General features: G+C 37.1%; 1 protein-coding gene across 1 annotated transcript in view; it reads right to left on the bottom strand.

Annotated features, from left to right (window-relative positions):
• Nucleotides 1-20991, bottom strand: part of CLSTN2 (calsyntenin 2) — a 214499-nt gene that overhangs the window by 81949 nt on the left and 111559 nt on the right. The window contains exons 3-4 of the mRNA XM_021393774.1: nt 6901-7096; nt 3990-4198 (exon numbers count right to left, since the gene is read on the bottom strand). Coding sequence (XP_021249449.1) covers nt 3990-4198; nt 6901-7096 — 405 coding nt within the window. The remainder of the gene's footprint in view (nt 1-3989; nt 4199-6900; nt 7097-20991) is intronic.

The following is a 20991-nucleotide window of genomic DNA, read 5'->3' as shown; positions in this document are numbered from 1 at the left end:
TCTGTTTCCTCAGGGTCAGTTTTGTGAATAGTTCAATACAGACTTCCCTGTTTTATGGGTGTCTTTCATCTTATTTTGGAGTAACAGATCTTATTCACAAGAACAGAAGAAAGACTCAACTACTCTACTACTGCAATTCCCTTTCAAATTTCATGCTTACTTCCTGTATATACAGGGAGTACGAACTTGAATCTCCTAACCCTTGCAAGATACCAGAGCTAGCAATGCTGTGCAAATTGCTTCTGACTTCAGTCTGCTCGCAGGAGCAACAGCTCAACACTCCTGGCAGCAAAGGACCACCAGAAGCTGTATTTGACTGTATATCAACTGGAGGACTAGCATGACTTCTTTTCAGAAACATGCACTTCTCTAAGATAGTGGAAAGAAAGCATGATTTAATAAATAAATAAGCAAATTAAAACTACATGCAAATACTTTACTATAAAGTTTCGCTTTTCTGACAATATCAGGATTTTATAGGTTCTGACACAGATATCAGTGCTGTAAAGGTGACCTTGCAAGGTTTTCTGCCCAGGTCTGTTTTCTAAGATAAGTGACTTGACAAAACCTGTACTGATTGAACAGATAACTCAGTAACACCATCTTCATACTGAGCAACCTGAACATGTATTTCTATGTGATTCCCAGGATTGGGCAAGTATCATTACACCCATTTTACAGAGGAGGAAGCTAAATAATAGATACCAAACATCTCCAAGCACGAGCACGTCAGAGTCATAACAGAATTAGCATCTAATAGTGAATTCTTGAACCATCTGACTGTGCTCCTTGACAAGGCAAAAAAATGCATAAACATATTGTTGTGCTGACATTACAAATAGAACCAGACATTACGGTTTAATTATTCTGTTACTTGAAAAAAAAAAAAAAAAAAGCCAGGCCAATATTCATATGATGATAATTGAATAGGTGATTGGGATTCTCTCCTAAGACGACTGAACTGCATGTGCAAGTCTCTTAAAAAATATTTTATACCTTTTTTTCTAGTTCTTCTACAGCAAAGCACAGATTTTTCCTTTGTCATTATATGGTTGTATTTGATTGTATTTTGCAGCTAAGAGTTCATTACCTTCTAAATTAGGCTCCATATACAAAAAGATGAATTTTAGGAATACTAGACTTTCTTCACATGAAATAATTTTTATCAGAAAGAAATTAAATGCACAGAGTCAAAGCTGCCAAATGTAAATGGGAACCCTCATTTTACTTTTCTTTAGGAGTATAATCTACTAAGGTCTACAGTGAATGCTGCTTCCTGTGCCAGTGCTGGGTGAGTTTGTACCTCACACAATTTGGTGATGTGAAGTACACTGCGCACGGCTGCAGTCTGGAGCGCTCTCTCTTCCTTTCTGTAAATGTTCTGCAGTGTGTAATACAATTTTTCAAGACAACAAAATGTTCCCTGGACTGATATAGATACAAATAAATCTTGCCTAAAACGGGAATGATCTACCAAAAGGTAAAAGCTGATGGTAAAAGCTGATGGTAAAAGCATGTTCATCTTTCTCAAAGTCTGTTAATGGTTATTTTCACAGATTGGTAGTCCAAAAAAACATCTCAACATATGAACTGATAATTGCATGTTCTTCATTACAAACTCTCTACTTTTAGAGCCTTCTGCAGTTTTTAGGTTTGATTTGAAGCATTTGATTGAATACTCGCTCATTCTGGGAATTGAAATACCACACCTGTACTTCTGAAAAGTGGAAAAAAATCATCACTTCCACAAGACACAATGACATGACTTTCACTAGAATGGAGACCCTAGATTTTTTTTTTCCACAATGGGCAAAAAACTATAAACAAAATCCTACTTAGCACAGCATTAACAGACACAGTCCCAAGCATCTCATACATCTATTTTAAAATATCCCACAAGTAACAAAAATGGGAACAATGCCAAAGAATTTGCATCAGAGAAAGCTTATATCTGCTGACAAAGAGAGACATTGTGAGCAGTGAAACGTGTTGGAACTAAGCAACACATTTCTGTCACGAAATAAAAGTGCAACCTTCTATTCACTGTCTCTAATCCCAGTGGACTTAAGCAATTACCATTATCTTAAAAAATCGCAAATTAGACTGCAATTACTGTTGATTGTGGCAGCAGTGTTCTTTTAGTGAACAAATAGATCAAAAAGTTATTAACTGAATTCATGACCAAGAATCTGTACATACTATAACCTAATACCAATTATTTTTGGTCTTTAAAGTTATTTTTAAGTCAATTTCTTGTTGTCTTTGCTGGAAAGCGGGTCACAGGCACATGGGGACAAATATGTAACCAAAGACACTTGACATTTAATGTGCTTTTGATCATGCCTCTGACATAAAAGAAGCCATGATCACTCAACAGCCAGCTGCACTGTGAGATAAGACCAGAAAAGGCATAAGCATTTGGAATGTCTGCTCCATACAGTGCTCATTTCTGTCTATTATTTAACCATGATAAGTCACAAGCCTGTTCATGAAGCCCCCTAAACAGCTAAACATTTATCTAAACACAGACATACTCATGATTACATCTTTTATATAGTATACAGAATACTTGCCTACAAATGACAGTATTATAACAAGTGGACTTTTTCCCCCAACACCTTTTACACTGCACCGATGCTAACAGGTTATTATCTTTTGATGCTCAGCTGTACATTATGCAAGAGCTGTACAAATAAAGATGGATCATTTTTGAACTAGGGAAAGGTTTTTTTTGTTTTGTTTTTTAATAAAACATCCCAACATGAAAACAACTGCTTAGAGAAAACGTAGCTCCATGCATGCTTTCAATTTCCAAACTGGCAAAAAATCAAATTTCCAAAAAGTATTCAACCCCCACATACAACATGGATTAAATTACTCTATTTGAAAAGATAAATCAGAACACTGCTGGGTATACAAATAGGGTGCTTGCTTTGGGAAACATGTTCTGTAAGCACAGGAATTTATATTTTCTATTTCTTCACAAGGATGCACGTGGGAATACTGATAACTAAGGATAGTAACATGAAGGACTTTTCCTTCAATACCTCAGTAAGGTGCACATGTAGCAGAACTTCCCATGGGCCCATCACGGGTCTCTGCCCCAGGTACAGAGAAAACAGCACTCCTATTTACAAAGCGATGCCAGTATGGCACTGCTGAAGCACTTGAAATACAGAGTTACTATTTTGTATTGTCTAAAGCAAGCAGAGAACGGGAGGGGAGAATCCTCAGTACATTTTTAATGCAGCCCAGCCACTTCTCCCAAACTCAATGACAACGTCTGTGCTTTTCTCTGGTAAGAACTTGACTGGAAGAAGCAAGAAGCTGACAGGTAGAGAAGCCAATGTCAGAAAGTGCACCATATGGAAAACTTAATATGGTTTATTACTTTTTTGAGATGTACATTTAGTATTACATTAAAAAAAAAAGTAAAATATGAACCCACTAAAAATGTCACTACTTTTCCAAAGCGTATTTTATTCTATACTGCAGAGTACGAGACCAACTTCAGGAAGCACCACAAATGACTAGAACTGTGGGCTAATAAACATAGTATAGTGTCCATTCTGCATTTAGACCCCATTCCAGAGAGTTCAGAAGACTGGGGACTAGCTATAAACCTGCAGATAAATTAAGTAGGGCTACATGCTACATTAGGAAATACAATCTCTTGCACGGGAAACTAGATTTGAGACAACTAAGAACAGACTGACTGGCAGAGAAAGATATTGCACATCTACAAAACCATTTTTTCATTTCCATGGTAGATATTATTGTGGCACTTTCTGATCACATCAAACATAAACAGGATGCAATTTTCCAATGTTACAGTTTCTTCATCCCCAGAGATGAGAACAGGATTAATTTCTTGAGTTAAAACTCAAAGGGCTGGATTATCAGCTGGTATCAATTACAAGATAGTAATTATACTATCTGCAAAAATTACCACTATCCCAGAAATTAGTTAGATCCTTCTCCATACTCACCATTTCTGTCGATAGCAAAAGGAACATCTGTTGTGACAATTTCATAATTGCAGATCTGGCTATACTGCGGGGAACAGTCCTCATCTATGGCTTCTACCTGCAGTATACTATCATAGATCTTTCCCTCAGTCACAGTGGCCTTATACATACTCTCTTTGAAAGCTGGTGAAAACTCATTAACATCCTTCACTTGGATATGGACAACTGCCCTACAATAGGTAAGGAAAGAAGGAGAAAATAGTTTAGCATGACTTCAGGTAAGATCATGTTATTAGCAGTTTGCTTTCTTAATGTAACAGGACTGACAAAAAAATATCTAGAAAAACATGTCAACACCTGCTAAAATGAGATATTACTGAATTTCTGTATTTAATTAGCCCAACTTAATACCTTAAGCATCTTCAGGTAAAAGCACAGTCCCAAAAGTATCAGGGAGAGGAATTCAAAGTGCTCGCTGCTAAAATTGTTCTGCCTCTTAATACAGATACCAGCAGAAAGTCAGTGATATTATACCAGTGCAAAATGGGTCAGTAAGTGAAAAATGTAGGTTAAATACTTACAACCTAAAAATTGTCAATTTATGGCATTCTTCAATACAAAGTAAGTATTTTACCCTCTGCTGATAACAGCCTAATGACTTAATGAGCTACAATATTTGTAACTTGCCTTCTAAAGGAAAGAGTTGTGTCAGTATTCAAAACTGAAACGCTTCGTAGCATTTAAAGAGAAAAATGATGCAACACAAGCTGTATACTGATGCCAGTCTGAGATTCTCCATTAAATCCCAAGATACTAATTTACTTGCAAATCTAAGAACTGGATCCTTGTTGGCACCTATTATCAAGATAATGACTGTACCACGTTACCAATATGTGCATTATGGTAAGCCTCTGAGGGTCAAAACGAAGAGATCTTCTGTCTTTGATACCCTAACTCTTAGAGTCTTCAATTGAAACAACTTTCTGCCTGGTTGGATAAGCTGGGTAACAAGCAGACAGAAAAGGGAAAAGACATTCCAGACCAAGGGCGGAGCCAGGAATAGATGTCTGGACTCCAACAGCCTAGCTTAGTGTGCAGTTTACTATACAAACCAGAGAAAGCGTAACAAAGGCTGGTCTGAGTGGGCCAGATTTAATGGTCATGATTAGACCAAAATATTCCAAGTCTAACACTTAGTAGCTTGTTACTAACGTGAGTGAAAAACACTATAAAAATCAACAGTATTGAGGAAAGATTGTTTCTGTAACTTGATGATTATTTGATATTGCAGACTTCTTTCCAGATGTGTATTTTTTTTTAAAACATCCTAAAAGAGTTTTGAATGCATTATAGAGCTAATGAAAATTTTAATTGTCATGTGTTCTGGATGAATAAAAGGAAGAGCTATTAATCATTTAATCATTAAGTGGCTCTTAACAAAATGAACAATTCGTACAGTAGTTATACATCTATACATGAGTTAATGACAAATGGTCTGGAGCTTGGTTTCATGAATTGGAGGGGGAAAGGGTACTGCTTTTACTAAAAAATTATGCAGGAAATTGGCTCTACAATAAAAAGTACCATCTATTGACCTTGAATACCTCTCTCAACCAAAGGATGTGAATTTCTCCGGGACTTGCTGTCCAAAAGCTGAGGACAGAAATCCACTGTGCAAAGGCAACACCACAATAGCACATATATCAGCATATACTAAAAAATGATCAGTTACCCTTTTCTTACCATTTCAAAGATGAACTGAGAGAATACTTATCTAGAATTCCTAAGTATCAATTAAAAGCTAGGTTCTGTGTCCTGGATGGTCTGTTTAGTTAATGTATTTAATATAAAAGCAAGAAATGAAAAGTTAACCAAAACTGAGATACACTTCTCCACTTAAACTGTGATTCTCTTAAAAGCTTCAGCTGGAACGAGTGGAGAGTAAGTCAAATTGTAGGAAGCAAAAAAGAAAAAAACCTCCAAAAGGAAATAGGAATTAAAAGTGGACAAACTGTTGTGACAGCTAATATCTTGGTTTAACTGCTTTCTACGTGAATACAGTGTAAACGCATATATGACATCCTGGTCACCAAACTGGAGAAGAATGGATTTGATGGATGGACCACTTGCTGGATAAGGAATTGGCTGGATGGTTGCACTTAGAAAGTTGGGGTCAGCAGCTCAATGTTCAAGTGGAGACTGATGAAGAGTGGTGTTCCTCAGGGATCGGTGTTGGGACCAGTGTTATTTAGCATCTTTGTAGGCAACATGGACAGTGGGATTGAGTGCACCCTCAGCAAGTTTGCAGATGACATTAAGCTGAGTGGTGCAGTTGACACGCTAGAGGGAAGGGATGCCATCCAGAGAGACCTGGACAGACTTGAGAGGTGGGCCCATGCCAACCTCATCAAGTTCAACAAGGCCAAGTGCAAGGTCCTGTGTCTGAGTTGGAGCAATCCCAAATGCAGATACAGGATGGGTGGAAAATGGAGAAGGATCCAGGGGGACCTTATAGAAGACTTCCAGGACCTGAAGGGGCCTACAGGTAAGCTGGGGAGGAACTTATCATAAGGGCAGAAAGCGACAGGACATGGGGAAATGGCTTTAAACTGGAGAAGGGTAGATTTAGACTAGATATCAGGAAGAAGTTCTTTTCTGTGAGGGTGGTGACACACTGGAACGGGTTGCCCAGTGAGGTTGCAGATGCCCCCCTCCCTGGAAGCATTCAAGGCCAGGCTGGATGGGGCTTTGAGCAACCTCATCTAGAGGGAGGTGTCCCTGCCTATAGCAGGGGGGTTGGAACTAGATGATTTTTAAAGGTCCCTTCCAACCCAGACCATTCTATGATTCTAAGATTCTATAAAAAGGGTCCCTTCAAACTGATTTGAACAAATGGACTACAAAGCAATAAATAAATCTCATTTTCACCTACTTGTGAGATTTCTTCCAGTTTATTCCACTTGGTCCTGATCCACAGTCATAGGCTTGAATGATGAAAGTGTATTCTTTCTGCAGCTCACAATCAATAGGACTTTTTGCTCGAAGACGACCTTCTCCAGATGTCTTGTTTAGTACAACAGCTTCAAAGGGCATTTCTTGTCCATGGATTTTAAAAGCACATATTTCACCTGTGAAGAATAAGATAAATATAATACAAATATGAAAATACTGTAATATAAATATAATACAAAACAATCATAATCAAATGCACCACTGGAGATGTTAGCATTGATTCATATTTCACGTGCTGTTATGGATGGAAAAATATTGACAAAAGTATCTGCAAGGGATGGTGGCCATGTATTTGTGGAAAGTGATGGGGTGAGAGCAGCTCTGGTCATGTCCTTTCCTCTTCTTCTGTCAGTACAGAATGGTTTCTTAACACCCTAGAGACCTTTCCTTAGATACAGCACCAGGCTAAATTCTGAGCTACGTTAAGAAGACTGAGTTTAGTTAAAAGAAAATAGCAGAAAGAAAAAAGAATATTTTAGAGGTGATCTTTTCTAAGCGCTGTCACTGCTTCCTGCAGACACTTGAGCTAGCAGGTGGTAGCAGATGTTCAGATTCTTGCAGTTTAGCTCCCAACAGTGAAAAACTAATGATGCAGAACATAAGCACATTCAAAATATATCTTGCTTTATTTACACACATATATCATCTTTATCATCTTTGGAACAGAAGTAGTCAAAGCAACATAGACGTGTCCCTTTTGGACACTGCAATCACCCACCCACATTCACAAACCCATACATGAATGCCTTCTTGTCAGCAGCTCACTCTGCCTTCCAACTGTCTCCTAACAGAAGAGATCCACAGCTTCTCTCAGAGGAATACTATGCAACAAAATAGAAGATAGAGCAAGGACTAAAAAATTGATTGAGACACAGAAGACAACAACAACAGATAATATAGACCTCAAAAGGAAAAAAAAAGTTTCCAGTGATTTTTCCTTTTTTTTTTTTTTAATTCTTTTTTTATTTACCCTGTATACTGATGGCAAGGATATGCATGCTGAGCCACTCCAGAATCCAACTTTAAAAGTGAAACATTTATACAAAGACCAATGTGGCTTAAGTATTTTTATGACACATTAAACACATGCTCTTTTATGAGCAAGTCAGTCTCGAGACATACATTATGGATTCAGAGCTATATCCCAGTCACATAATCTATTTCCATTTATTTCCAATTTACAGTTGCAGCCTTTTGGCAATCTCCTTGCCAATCATATCTAAATCAACTGCCAAATTCTAAATTAACTCTGAATCTGCGACCTCTAATTCAAGTGTTAACTGACCTCTCTCTTTTTGTACTAGAATATATCGCTTGTTTTTAGAGAAGAGGCTACCCACTGACTTTATAGAAATGACAGAGTTCATAATTCCTATTACGCATAGGAATGAAAAAATGAGAAGGATTTGCGTGTTTGTACTTTTAGGGGGATAGATGTGGAGGTAGAAATTGGGTACGCTTAGGGTATGAATAAAAGCCTTTAGGATATTCCCTCAACTACCACCACTGCACAGGCTTCCCTTGATTACAATGGGAGCTGAAGCTGAGCTCAGCTATATACACTGACATTGAGGCAGATGAATCCCGCACTTAACTCTTGCTATCAGTCCTGTGACTGTTTTTATAGTGTCTACATGCAGATGGTTTTACTAATTATGAGGCATAGGGAGAACACACTAAATATTTACTTGGACATTTGCTCACTCTAGCCCCTCGCTCAAATGGCATGAAAAGGCTGTGTAGTGTTTCAAGATGGATGAAGGATGTGCTCTCTTCCAGGCTCTCTGCAGTTCATGCTCAATGAGCCTGAGTAATAGGGCTGTAGAAGAAGGAAGGGATTTTTGTCTTGAAAAATTTTGTCTTGAAAATCAGACTCCGGAAATTTTTTGTCTTGAAAAATCAGACTCTGGAAAAGACTAAGCCTTTGCATCACCATATAAGCAAGCTTCACAGTGCTTATGAACTATTCTATAGGGAAAAAAAGCAGAAGAGAAGGCTGAAGTGAAGCAATTTCTTTAGCTTTGATCATGGGCTCCAATCACTGAGTTTGTATCTCAATGTTGTTAACACATCTCTCCCTGAAAACAAATAATATCCTAATTTCCACGCAACTTCAAACTGAAATGTTCATCTAAAATTATACTGTGGATTTCAGTTTTATAAATGTGGGACGTTTAATGGAAGAATATTACTTTTTGTATTCTGTAACAGCGGCCTCTCAATAAAAAAAAAGTTATCCTCAGATGCACAATCTGTCAACAGAAATCCTAATTTCAGTGCTTTGCGTTTATTATTTTATTGATCCACTGTTTAATTGTAAACAATGCAGCATTTGCAGACATCAAGCCTACGTTCTTGAAAAATAGAAATAGCTCCAGGCAGGAAAAAAGCAACCTCTGCCTTTGTCTGAATGTTTATCATTTTTTCCTTTCCAAACATAGATGGCTGATGCAAAGTAATTATAGAAGGAGGACAAGTTCTAATTAGTTCTCAGCAAGTATTTTGGAAGGTTCCAAATCCTGCTTGTATGCTAGATACTCCAGCCTTATATACAACTCTAATTTTGTCTTCTATGTCTACATTTGTCGAAGATAAAATTATGACAGCTGCACAAATACAGGGAGATATTTGTAAACACAGTGCAAAAAAAAAGTTGCATAATACTTCTGGATTTTGGTTACAGCAACCTATTTATATGAAAATAATAGCATATGTTTTTAAGAACTAGGTAAGAATTTTCAGAGAAAGAGTTCTACTGCTATTTCCAAATAAATGAGTTAATGCTAAAAATGTATAGTAATTGTAATGATTCTAAAAAGGTGCCCTAATCATTCTATTTGATAACAGAACTGATCACTTGTAACAAACAAAATTATATGACATCTGTCTTTACACTGTAAGAGACACACACACAGATATATGGAACTACTGTTAGACATTACAAATACTCTCTTTAAGATGTAACAAATATTATTTTTAATTGCAAAATGGAGCCACAGGGCTTTATTTTTTAATCCCAGCCAGGCTAGCCCCAGACCTAGCTGATGCCTGTAGGAATTGTGCCAAGTGTATGTTATTTACTGGGCTTGTAGATACATATTGTTAAGTATCTCATTCAAGAAGGAAATGGGGTCTCTGTCTTATTCAAGCTCTCTATTTAAGTTGCAGAACAACCACCTTTGGGACACTAGCACCACTCACTTTTCCTTTGTAGAGGTGCTTTAAATAGAGTGCAAATTGAGATACTGTTTTCCCCACAACAGACAATGTGGAAAAATAATAGTAAGTTTTATCCTTCATTTCATCTGAATGGATTTGGGAATAGAAGCATATTGGGTTTAGTGATCCAAATGGTGGTGGCAGTGAGTTGATAAAATAGGTCTAAGATGATGAAACCACATAAAGGTAGATCAGCATTCATGAAATTCTACAGCAGTTGAATCCAGGGTAAAAGTAAAGTACCTCTTCTCCTAGTGCCAGGAGGTACGTGCTGAGGGTTTCTGCTGGATCCTAAAAAATTTCCATATTACAGGGTTTCATTTTGCTAAGAGCTGCTTCATATAAATAGACTTTTTAATTATATTCTGACATTATGTTTTCTCTTCATATCATTCAGACTATTATTAGTCATTAGCACTATACATTTTGAAGTTTGCATTATTTTGAGAACTCTGGTAGAAATCAATAGGTTACTAGCGAAGAAATAATAATTAATATTTATTTTCTTTGTAAGAATTGTACTAGCCTGAAAATGCTATTGACAGTTTCTTGTTACAGAAATATAACCAACAAATTTTTCTGTCATTTAGAATTCCTAATGACAATGTTTCCTATTCAGCAACATTTACAGGAGATTTAATGATTATCAGCCTTAATCAACAAAATTGTACTACAAATCATATGAAAAAACAAAACTCCCCTTGCTTTCAAAGAAATCAAAAACAATGTTACAACTTTAATGGCAACACAAAATTATTGCCTTGAGCTCAATTTCAAAAGCTTCTTAAAATATATATATTTGCACTCTTACTTTGCCTTTCCCAGCAATGTTTATTTTTCTTCACCTTCCATTACATCAAGAATGCTGAAGAATGCAGGGATCCCTGACATTTGATCACTTTGATCAGCAATTAATGAAAGGCAACAGTTGTATATGAATCAGTAATTACAAAAATTTTGTTTTGTTAATTCCAACCAGAGTTCCTGGCACATTCTATCCTTCTAGCGGCCTTATGATTGCTTATGGAGTAGAGCACATACAACTGCATTCTGAGAATGTGTGTGAGTATACACACACACGTATTTGTTTCTCCTGTTAATTTCAAAACCACTCGCTAATTTCAAGTAGGTATTGAGAAGATTAGTTGTTTCCCACAAACACTATGAAAGCACATGCAGCTGCACAATACAGAGAAACTACAGGAACAGAGAAAGGGTGACAAAGAGGTCACATCTCTCTTACTAGACAGCAAACATTCACATCAAGACCTTATAAAAGCCCAACAACAAGAAAAGCTGCAGTTCTATTTTTCCCCTTTTTGATAGCAGTAAATCAAAAATGAGGCACAAACCTCAAGGAAAACAGGCTTCATTACTGCTGGCAAAATGACTCATTCACATTCATATCCTCCTCTGATATTATAACTCTCTAGACTTTTACTACATTTCTATGCACATTTCTCTCAGATGCATAAATCAGCATAGCTGATTAGAATTAAGGATGTGACTTTATTGGTTTCATATATCCTGAATGGCATGAAGTTCAACAAAGGGAAATGCCGGGTGCTGCACCTGGGACAAAGCAGTGCCGGACAAAGCACAGCCTTGGAGACGAATGGCTGGAGAGCAGCTCAGCTGGGAGGGGCCTGGGCTGCTGGTGACAGCAGGCTCAGCGTGAGCCAGCAAATGTGCCCTGACAGCAGAGGGACAACACGCTTTGGGGGTGCACTAAACACAGCATAGGCAGTCAAAAGAGGTGATTCTCATGCTATTTTTAGTGCTGGTGTGGCCTGACCTTGAATATTGTGTGTGGTTCTCGGCTCCACAATATAAAAAGGATGGTAAGGTACTTGAAAGCATCCAGAGGAGAGCCACAAAGCTGTAACAGGGCTGGAAGGCATGCACTGTGACATCAACTTGATGTCTATTTTCTCCAAAGTGCAGCACGGACCCAGTACACGCACCTGATGTTGGTTTTTTCACTAAGTTTCGTTAGGGGATTGGTCTTTATTTTTTTAATGCAACTGCCCAGGGTAACAACTGTACACAAGTTTCTCTGTTTGAATCCTGCAAATACCTCCCGCAGTGCACAGTTGCCGACCTTTAGAGCGTCTCAGTGCCATTGGCAAGCCTTACTGCTTTGACAAGTTTTTCTATGATAAGCTGTAGCTACTATTTAAATAATTTTGGAACACTGAAGGTTGTGATTTGAGAGAGAAAAGAGTAGTTGTTTGGAAAAAAGGAGGCAAAGTGATAGAGACCTAAAATATCTTTAAGGATAAAAATTATTAAGAAAGGTGGTAACTACTGTATATGCTTTTCCAGATCACTGAAGTCAATGCTATTAAACTCATCCTGAAATACCAAAATCCAGGAAGCTATTACTGAAATGATAAGCAAAGGGAGGTGCTGATATCCCAATATAATACAAAAAAAAAATTATTTCCTCATATCTAATGTTACAGGCAGCAAGCTCTGCAAAGCAAAAGCATAAATCCACTGTTACCCTTCCTGTTCCATTCCTACAATTTGAAATTGGAAAATGGAAGAAGCTGTGCAGTACTTTCAGTGATTCATTGTTGCCATAAACCCACACCTAACTAACCAGTCTCATTCTACTGACGCAGGGAGGAATTGCTCAGGATAAAAAGATAATTCTGCAGGTAGCCTATATATGCAACCGCATCTGGCTTTCATCCTGGCTCCATGATAAGCTTCCAGAGGGAATTCACTTAGGCCATAAAGGCACCCAACAACAAAGAAACTGGAAAAGCTACTCTACATTTTTTTTTTTTTAATATAGAGGCTTGTTTAAAAAATATTATTTTTATGGACATGTTCTGGTTAATAGTGAGACATATGACTGAAATGCCCTGTTGAAGATCAGACCACTACTGCTTAGAGGCATAACACCTCACACTGTGCACTCAAATCTTCACAAAAGATCTGTATGCTCTAGCTTAAATGACAAAGAATTGGTACATACCTATTCGAAGCCTGCAATAAACACTCAACTGGGTCAGAAAAACACATAACAAGGAGATAAATGTATATCTAAATAAGTGTGCTTAATTTACTAGAAACTATGTCATTCTCCATCATTCTCTGAAGCATAGAAACAAAATATTGCTATTAATTCCTCCCATCAATCAATACCTACTAGATCAACACTCTATTATAAATAACCACAAGCATTTCTTAATCTTTTCTTTCTGAAATCTGCAGGAATAAATAGAGAAAGAAAGCAAGAAGGCATGGTTTTTACAAAAATGCCAAAAAAAATGCACTACTGCAATAAATATACGGAGCTCTGCATCTACTTATAAATGAAAGGCTTTTGTTTACTAAATGGTTAATGCTTGCATATATCCTATGGATTCAGCAGTGCATCTGATTATCACCCAAACACACTCAACACATATAAACAGCTGGCCGGTTTAGCAAGAATGCTGTAAAGCATAGCGTGGTATCTTTAACAGCAGTCACATAACCATGACTGAAAAATAGTTGCCTCGCTACTTTTTTAGAATGTCCGATCTACTTTTTCACATGTCAGTAACAATCACTACTACACATACTGGTCATTTGTATCTTCACACAAACTACCTACATTATCTGATTAGCGTTCACTTTCAGCTCAACATTTGCAGCTGTGGTTGCAAGTCTTCTGTTCCCATACTCAACGTCTGCCACAGCAAAAACATCTTCCAGTAAACAAAGAAGACCCAGTGCTACCACTGCCCAAATTCCACATCTCTGTCTGATAGATGTATCATTAAACTATTTAGCCTCTAGATTAACAAGGTCTATACTGAGAAAAAATTGACATAACTGGCGCAGTGAGGCCACACATTTTACTGTGTGTATCCTTTGAAAAGGTGAATCTATTTTTATAAGAGACTTACAGGACTTTGCACATAAAATTTAAAAAGTTATTATTTGCAATGCTTGTAATAACTTGTAACTACTAAGTCTTACTGAGCTGTTAAAGGACAAATACTAATAGAATATGTAAAAGTAACTAATGATTTATAACGTGACTAGAATTTAAAATTAAGTAAAGACCTAGGATTAGGAATGTTGCCTATTAAATTTGTACTGCTTACAGAATTTCTACAGTGTGATAGGCAAACCTAACAAAAAAGATCTTCTGTACCAGGACACTTGCACCAACGAGACCTGGTAGATGCAGGCCCCTTGCGAAATATACAGAGACAAAAAAGACAACTAACATCAACATGTCACACTTGGATTAGAAAATCAGGTATTTAGTCTATCAAGGACTCAGAGGACTGACAGAAAAGAACATTTTTTAATTAAAGCACTTTCCCTGAGGCCTATATCACGGCAGAAAATTTCTGAGATAAAGAAGCTCGGAAAATGTATCTATTACAATTATTCCTGTGAATAATTTGTTTTGGGGTATAGACGGCTAATTCAAAGCACATACTGGGTGATCAGTTTGCTCTTCTGCTTATTTTCACTCAGAGACAAAGGCATCGCTCAGTTCTAAATTAGGATTTTAAACCAGGAGCTTTGCTTTGACTGGGATGTAAACGTAAGCAGTGGACTTGACCATGAAAGTCAGTGGAGAGGCAGATGCTCTCTTCAAAGAGAGCACGCAGACATGTCAGGTTTGCAAAACTGAGCATTACAGAGGTGAAATGTAAAATATCCTTGGATAACTGCAGAACTTTCAGGACATTGTCAGCCAATAAAGTGAAATATATGAATAATGAGATTAAGCAGTTTCGGTCTTATCACTGGCTCCTTTACTCTTATTAGCATGCATAATGAAACACATCAGGTGTTAGGTAACACGTACACAAGACAGAACAGAGGTTAGGAAATGGGTAAAGTGCTCACACCCTGCTCAGCTCTTCACTGAACTATTTTCTCTTTTTCCTATGAAGGAAGATTAAATAAAAAGCTTAAAAACATTAATTCTATCTTGGCATGGAGCCTAGGCACAAGGGTCTAATCTGTGCATCCTGCAGACATGCAGCAAAGTAGAGCACTGAGTTTAATTGTTACAAGAGTAACATATGGTTCCCCCTTACCATGGCTTTTTCATTTGTTTTTACTTCCACTGGTCTGTCTTAAAAGAACCTGAGACACTCAGCTCCAAGCATAAAGTCAGGATTTGCATCTCTAGGTGTGAATTACTGAGGACACGTGCTTTTATTACAAAACATCACCACAAATGAAAAAGAACAGCCAAAATTATAGCATCTGGCCTTATCAGAATGAAAATAGCATAATTAAGACAGTAAATTCATCCGAAGAAAAGGTAAATGCAAGTCTCCCATTAGAAGATCAGCTGCATTCTAATTTGTGTGCATACTTATATATTTTTTATTCCTGTATAGTTTGCTTCCAATTGTGCCTATACAGAGCTGAGTATCAGTGCCATTTTATACTGTATTGTTCTTAGGCATATAGTTGGTCCCCCAGGGTCACCAAAAAGACATCAATGGCTCCAGCCACTGCTCAGAGTTGAGTCTGTAAAAGGCTGCTTTCTTATGCAGAAAAGTTTTGCAGTGAGTCCTTGCTCACAGGCAGCTCATTAGAAAGCCTGTTTTATTAGACACAGAAATCTGAGACTCTTCATCCCAGCTCAGCGTAGGACTGCCTTATGGCCTATTCTTACTTAATATTTTACACCTTAGAGTTGTGAGTACCTCAGCTGAATGAGCTGACTACCCCAGTGTTTCCCTTGAGCACCCGTAACATGGTATTTTGTTCCTATTTACAGCTTTTAATTCTGCTAATAACAGCACAGAAAAATAAGGAGCTCAACACCTCAGATTTTTCTGAGACAATAATTTACATCTATTCAGAACTTAGTAAGATTTCTGCCTTTTAGTGCAGGAATATCAGCCACAAAAGTTCCTGATATATTCAGATGGGACTGCAGCCATGAAAACAATCTCAGTAGCACAGACCTTTGTAATATTATTTGTAATGCTAGGGATATTATGCACCAAGAAACTGCAAGCTGACTGCAAACATCACTCCTTCATTTAACAGAATGAATAGGAGTAGTATAAAATTACTTTTTCTGAATAGAAACTTAGATTAAGTTTTTCTTTTCTCGTTGTTATGAAAATAACTATACTGAGTACAAAATTCTGCATCTATACAGACAGAACCATTAAGAACACCATATAAAAATGGTTGCTCTGTTCCTTCTGAGATTTTAAAATGGAATATCTTATCTGTGTTAATTATTCAGTAATAAAAGAAGGTTTGTTTTTTTTCAACAGCAAAACCATTAACCTTTGCACTTCTATAACATCTCTGATGGCAGATAAGTAACTTTTTAAAATATATCTTAGATGTTACCCTTTTTACTGTTGCCATCTTTTCTCATGAGCAAGAGCTATACAGAAGACATAAATCCTGTTGTTCAGCAGCTCTGAAGATAATCTTTGCTTTTTCTCTAATGTGAAACTAAGAAGTATACAAAAGTTTTCATGAAAATGAGCTGTATCAAAACAGCTGCTTTCAGGGAAAGGTCAGGCTTTCAATACAACCCTATCAAAAACCCTATCAGCACTACCATACCAATGAAAACATCCACTCAATACTCCTGCTTCAGTAGAATGGTATTTTTTATAAGTCATACTTTTACCAGCTCCATTATAAATATTTAATGACTTTGCTGTTTCTATTTGATTCTGCTCCCTCTCTGGTTGGTCTAAGAGCCAATCATGTCAGGAAAATCAGCTATATTTTACGCCTGTTTTACTTGCCTTTTAGAAAAAGTAAGCTTCCTTTCTTTAAACATATGGTAGATGGGAACGCCAGCCCTACTGATAATGTGTAGCAGTTGCCATAAGTCACAATGGGCTTGGATGTTATCCTTGGCTTTATTTTCTACCTTCTATAAATTTAGACTTGCTAGGAATTTCTAATCACTAGATTTCTTGTCCTCAAAATACACATAACCTGGTAAACATTTCAGTACCTGGGAACATCGCAGGAGTCATTCACTCACCCTGTGATTCAAATCAGCATAACAAGCCACTCACTGTTCCCAGCAAACTGAAGTTCAAAGGCCTGTGCATACACTCAATCTTTAGAATTCAGTCCATTTTTCGTAAATAAGTACTCTAATGGAACAATCCATGTTGCAGACATGCATTCCAGTTTCATCTCTACATTAAAATGTTCCTGGATTTATTAATTATCTGCTCCTCTAAATAACAATCATTGCTTCTTTGACATATTTTCATCTCTAAGAGCTATAACTTCTGTGGGAGTTTTCAGAGGTATGAATTGAATTATAGGTCTAACTCTTTGCAGAGCTAACTCTTTAAATGCTTTACAGTGTGAACTCCAAAAAACATTTCTGTATTGGTTTTAAAGCAAATGAGATATCATACTAAAAAAAAAAAAAAAAAAAGGCAACCTGAAAATGGAGAATTTAAGTGAATAAATGAACTATCTTATCAATTAAGCACAAACTGTACATTGATTTCAATGGAAAGAGGCAATCCCTTGCTGAGTACTGGCAAAACTCGTAACTGTTAAAGGCTAAACTATCCTTAGTTAGCTAAGACAGAATAAATTTTGTATCACTGGAAATGAACACAGATCCCACAGTTACAGAAGCTGTTATGTATAGTACCACAAATCTTTCTGAGAGATTATGTTTCCACTTAATCTGTATTCCATCTCCACTTTCATTTTAGAAAGCAAGTACCAAAGCTTATTTCTTATGCTTTAGGAGCCATGACTGAACTTTCATTGCAATTTAATGTTTAATTTCAAATTAATGGAATGAAAGATGCAACTATTAAAACCCAACATGTGCAATATAAAGCAATAAAAATGTAATGCCATGGAAATCGCACAGTAATAAATCATTTCAGCAATTTAGAAAGTAGAAATAAATATCTATATAGTTTCTATTTAACTGCTCCTCAACAATGTAAAGAAACAAATTGTGTTTGCAGTTTCTGAAGTAAACTATAATTTTAATTTGAGTGTTTCTGGTAGGGAACAAACAAAATAGTTTATCACAATGTAAAGTTAATTCAAAGTCATTTTTGTGGTTGACACAAGACACCGGTGGTATGCGCATTAACACCACCGTGACCAGAAAAACTACTTGCTCTAGCCCTGGATACCATATGCTGAGTTGACTCAGCTTTTGGAATAGGCGTTTATAAACTTGGATTTTTGGGTGACAAAAGGTTTTCTGGAAGGAGGAGTTTACTAACTGCTTGTTAGGGCATCTGCTGAAAACAGCTGTTCTTTTACCTCTGATATACAAAACAGCTGGAGAAGAAGCTGTATGCTAAAGTTTTTTGCAGTAGAGGATTATTTCCACATGCTGCTGAAGGTGGTTCCGTGAGGAGGACAAGAGCAGCTGCACTGGTATTTCATCAGCTAAGAGCAAGTAAATGACCCTGAGTCAGCTCAGCCCTTTGTCCTTAAGGACCATCAGGCCTTGCTAAGTCTTCAGCTTCTCAAAGTTCAAAAAAGGGACAGCCATCAGAACCAGCTTCTAAATAAGATGATGTTGGAGATAAGTTTTTTTCCTAAATTTTCAGTGTGGGAAAACAGACAGCATAATCGTGGCTTTTGAGATTTCTTAGTATGCTCAATGTTCAGTAACAGATATACTTTAATTAAGATAAAAGAAACATTAAGAACTGGAAGAGAAGGTAAGATGAATACGGGGAAGGAAAAGTCAGATAAATGAAGTTTGCTGCTGCTTCAGTATTATTCTTTCCTGCCCTGTCAACCCCATAGACTGCATACAGGATAATTAAGTGCCACTAAGCAAAAACTGTACCAATTAAAAAACGCATTTTAAATAAAGGTATGCATCTTCAATTTGCGAAATCTGCAGAGTCCTGAAAGATTTTGCAGAGTCCTATACAATAACTTTAAATACTCTTAAATACCATTGTCTTAGGAAAAATTTGAATTTATTCAAACAATATCAGTTTAAGTGAATCCTTACTCAAATGTACAAGAAAATCCAGTAATTTTCTAACACGTAACTTTTCTGATCTGACAGTTGGATACTTTCTCTAAGCCATGAAAATAATTATGTATTTTAAGTTTCTAATTTCACTTAAGAACAGGCATTTCTCTCAGTGAACACTGTGCAAAAGTTGTCTTCTAGAAATGACTAATAATGGCAGTACTATCTGTACTTGTTTGTTTTGTTCACTCAAAAGTCTTAGCTGCTTGCTCTCACAACACAAGTAGATGTTTACATTTCCATCTCTTGTTAGTCCTGCGGCACAGAACTAAAATTGAGTGACCTGGATCATTCTCCCACTTGCACATAATTAACAGAATTGTTTACTAGAAGCCCAAGTTCCAGATACACTGAGCAAATGCTTATCCTCTGAACTTCACAAGAAACTGCAGGTGGTTGCAAAGTCTAAAGACCAAGCAACCTATCAAAGCCATATTTGTGCAAAATAACACGGTTGTACAGGTTTTTAAGGGCATAGACTGAAGAGAGAGGGATCAAACAGATGTCAGTGAGGAACCTTTATTTCCAGTAAATCCAGGAACAAAAGCATTATGAGGCATTCTGTCTCAGTAAGACTGTACTGAGTTTATAGGTGTAACAGAAAAATATTATGATTTGTTTGCAAACTGAGAACATCTGAAAAGACTGAAACAGAAGTAGACAAACTATGCACTTTTAAAGGGATTTGAAGTTGTTGTCCCCTTAGGGCAAAGCTCTGTTTGCAGTCTGAGCATATTTAGCAAAACTGGAACTTGAGGCAGTTTTCTCACAACAAAACTTCTGTTTCTGTAGGACATCTGTCCCTGGTCTCACTCACCCAGTGACCACAGTCCCTGAAGAGCCTTTACAAGGTCCTTCTACCAACACATCTACTACAGCAAAGGAAGAAGTCACTTGGAAATTAAATAATACTAGGAAGCAGTCATGCTAGTGCCAAGTCTGTAGGACTGAGCTGCACACAATCTGGTGACAGGGGCTATCTCCACAAAGCCTAGCAAATACCTGGCATGAACTTGGATTCAGGACCAAAAACTGCCCACCACACAGCCATGTTGTTTTTCAACACATTCTCAAATGCAGCAACAGCAATCTTATGGTTAATGAAGAATAACCAGCCTCAACTGGCTAAAGAACCAGCTACAGCTCATCATCCTCCCATTGCTGTTAGATAATTTGTACTTTATGACTGCCCAAATTACTTATCCAGATACTATGATAGCTCACTTAGCAGATGATAACTACTTATACAGTTGTAAGAATGTAGGTAGCCAAGAAACCCTTGCAGAATTTGGAACACTGTAGGACTAACAAATAAGATGATAATTAAAGGAAAGTTACTGAGGCACTCATTTCTTTTGACAAGCTGTGATTTTCGAATTATCAAGTATGCCAACTTTTCCATCAATAAAACATGTTTTTTTTAACGGTGTAAAAAGCTTTCCAGCTGTGGCACTGGTACAAGGTTTTGTGACAATACCTGAAAGCAATCTGTGTTTGATACATTTCAGATAACTAGCATTTCCATCCCTTCATTTGATTTCTGGAAAACTCTCAGAAGAGCATGTGTGTGCATACAGAGACTAAGGGGAAAACTACTGCTAATTGAAAAACCACCCAAACCAAAAAAATCGTAGCTCAAAAGCAGACAACCCTTAGTAGTCGCTCATCAGCATCAAGTACGTCACTGACACTTAGGAATAAACAGAACAGTCATTAAACATGTGCCAAGCTTAGCATGTCTTTTGAAATGGTTTCTTTATGGCTTACTTCTCAGTGAAACAAATGTGTAAT

The sequence above is a fragment of the Numida meleagris genome, chromosome 4 (assembly GCF_002078875.1).
Source record: "Numida meleagris isolate 19003 breed g44 Domestic line chromosome 4, NumMel1.0, whole genome shotgun sequence".
Taxonomy (NCBI): domain Eukaryota; kingdom Metazoa; phylum Chordata; class Aves; order Galliformes; family Numididae; genus Numida; species Numida meleagris.
The sequence above is the reverse complement of the archived record's forward strand: the minus strand, read 5'-3'. Positions and strand labels throughout refer to the sequence as shown.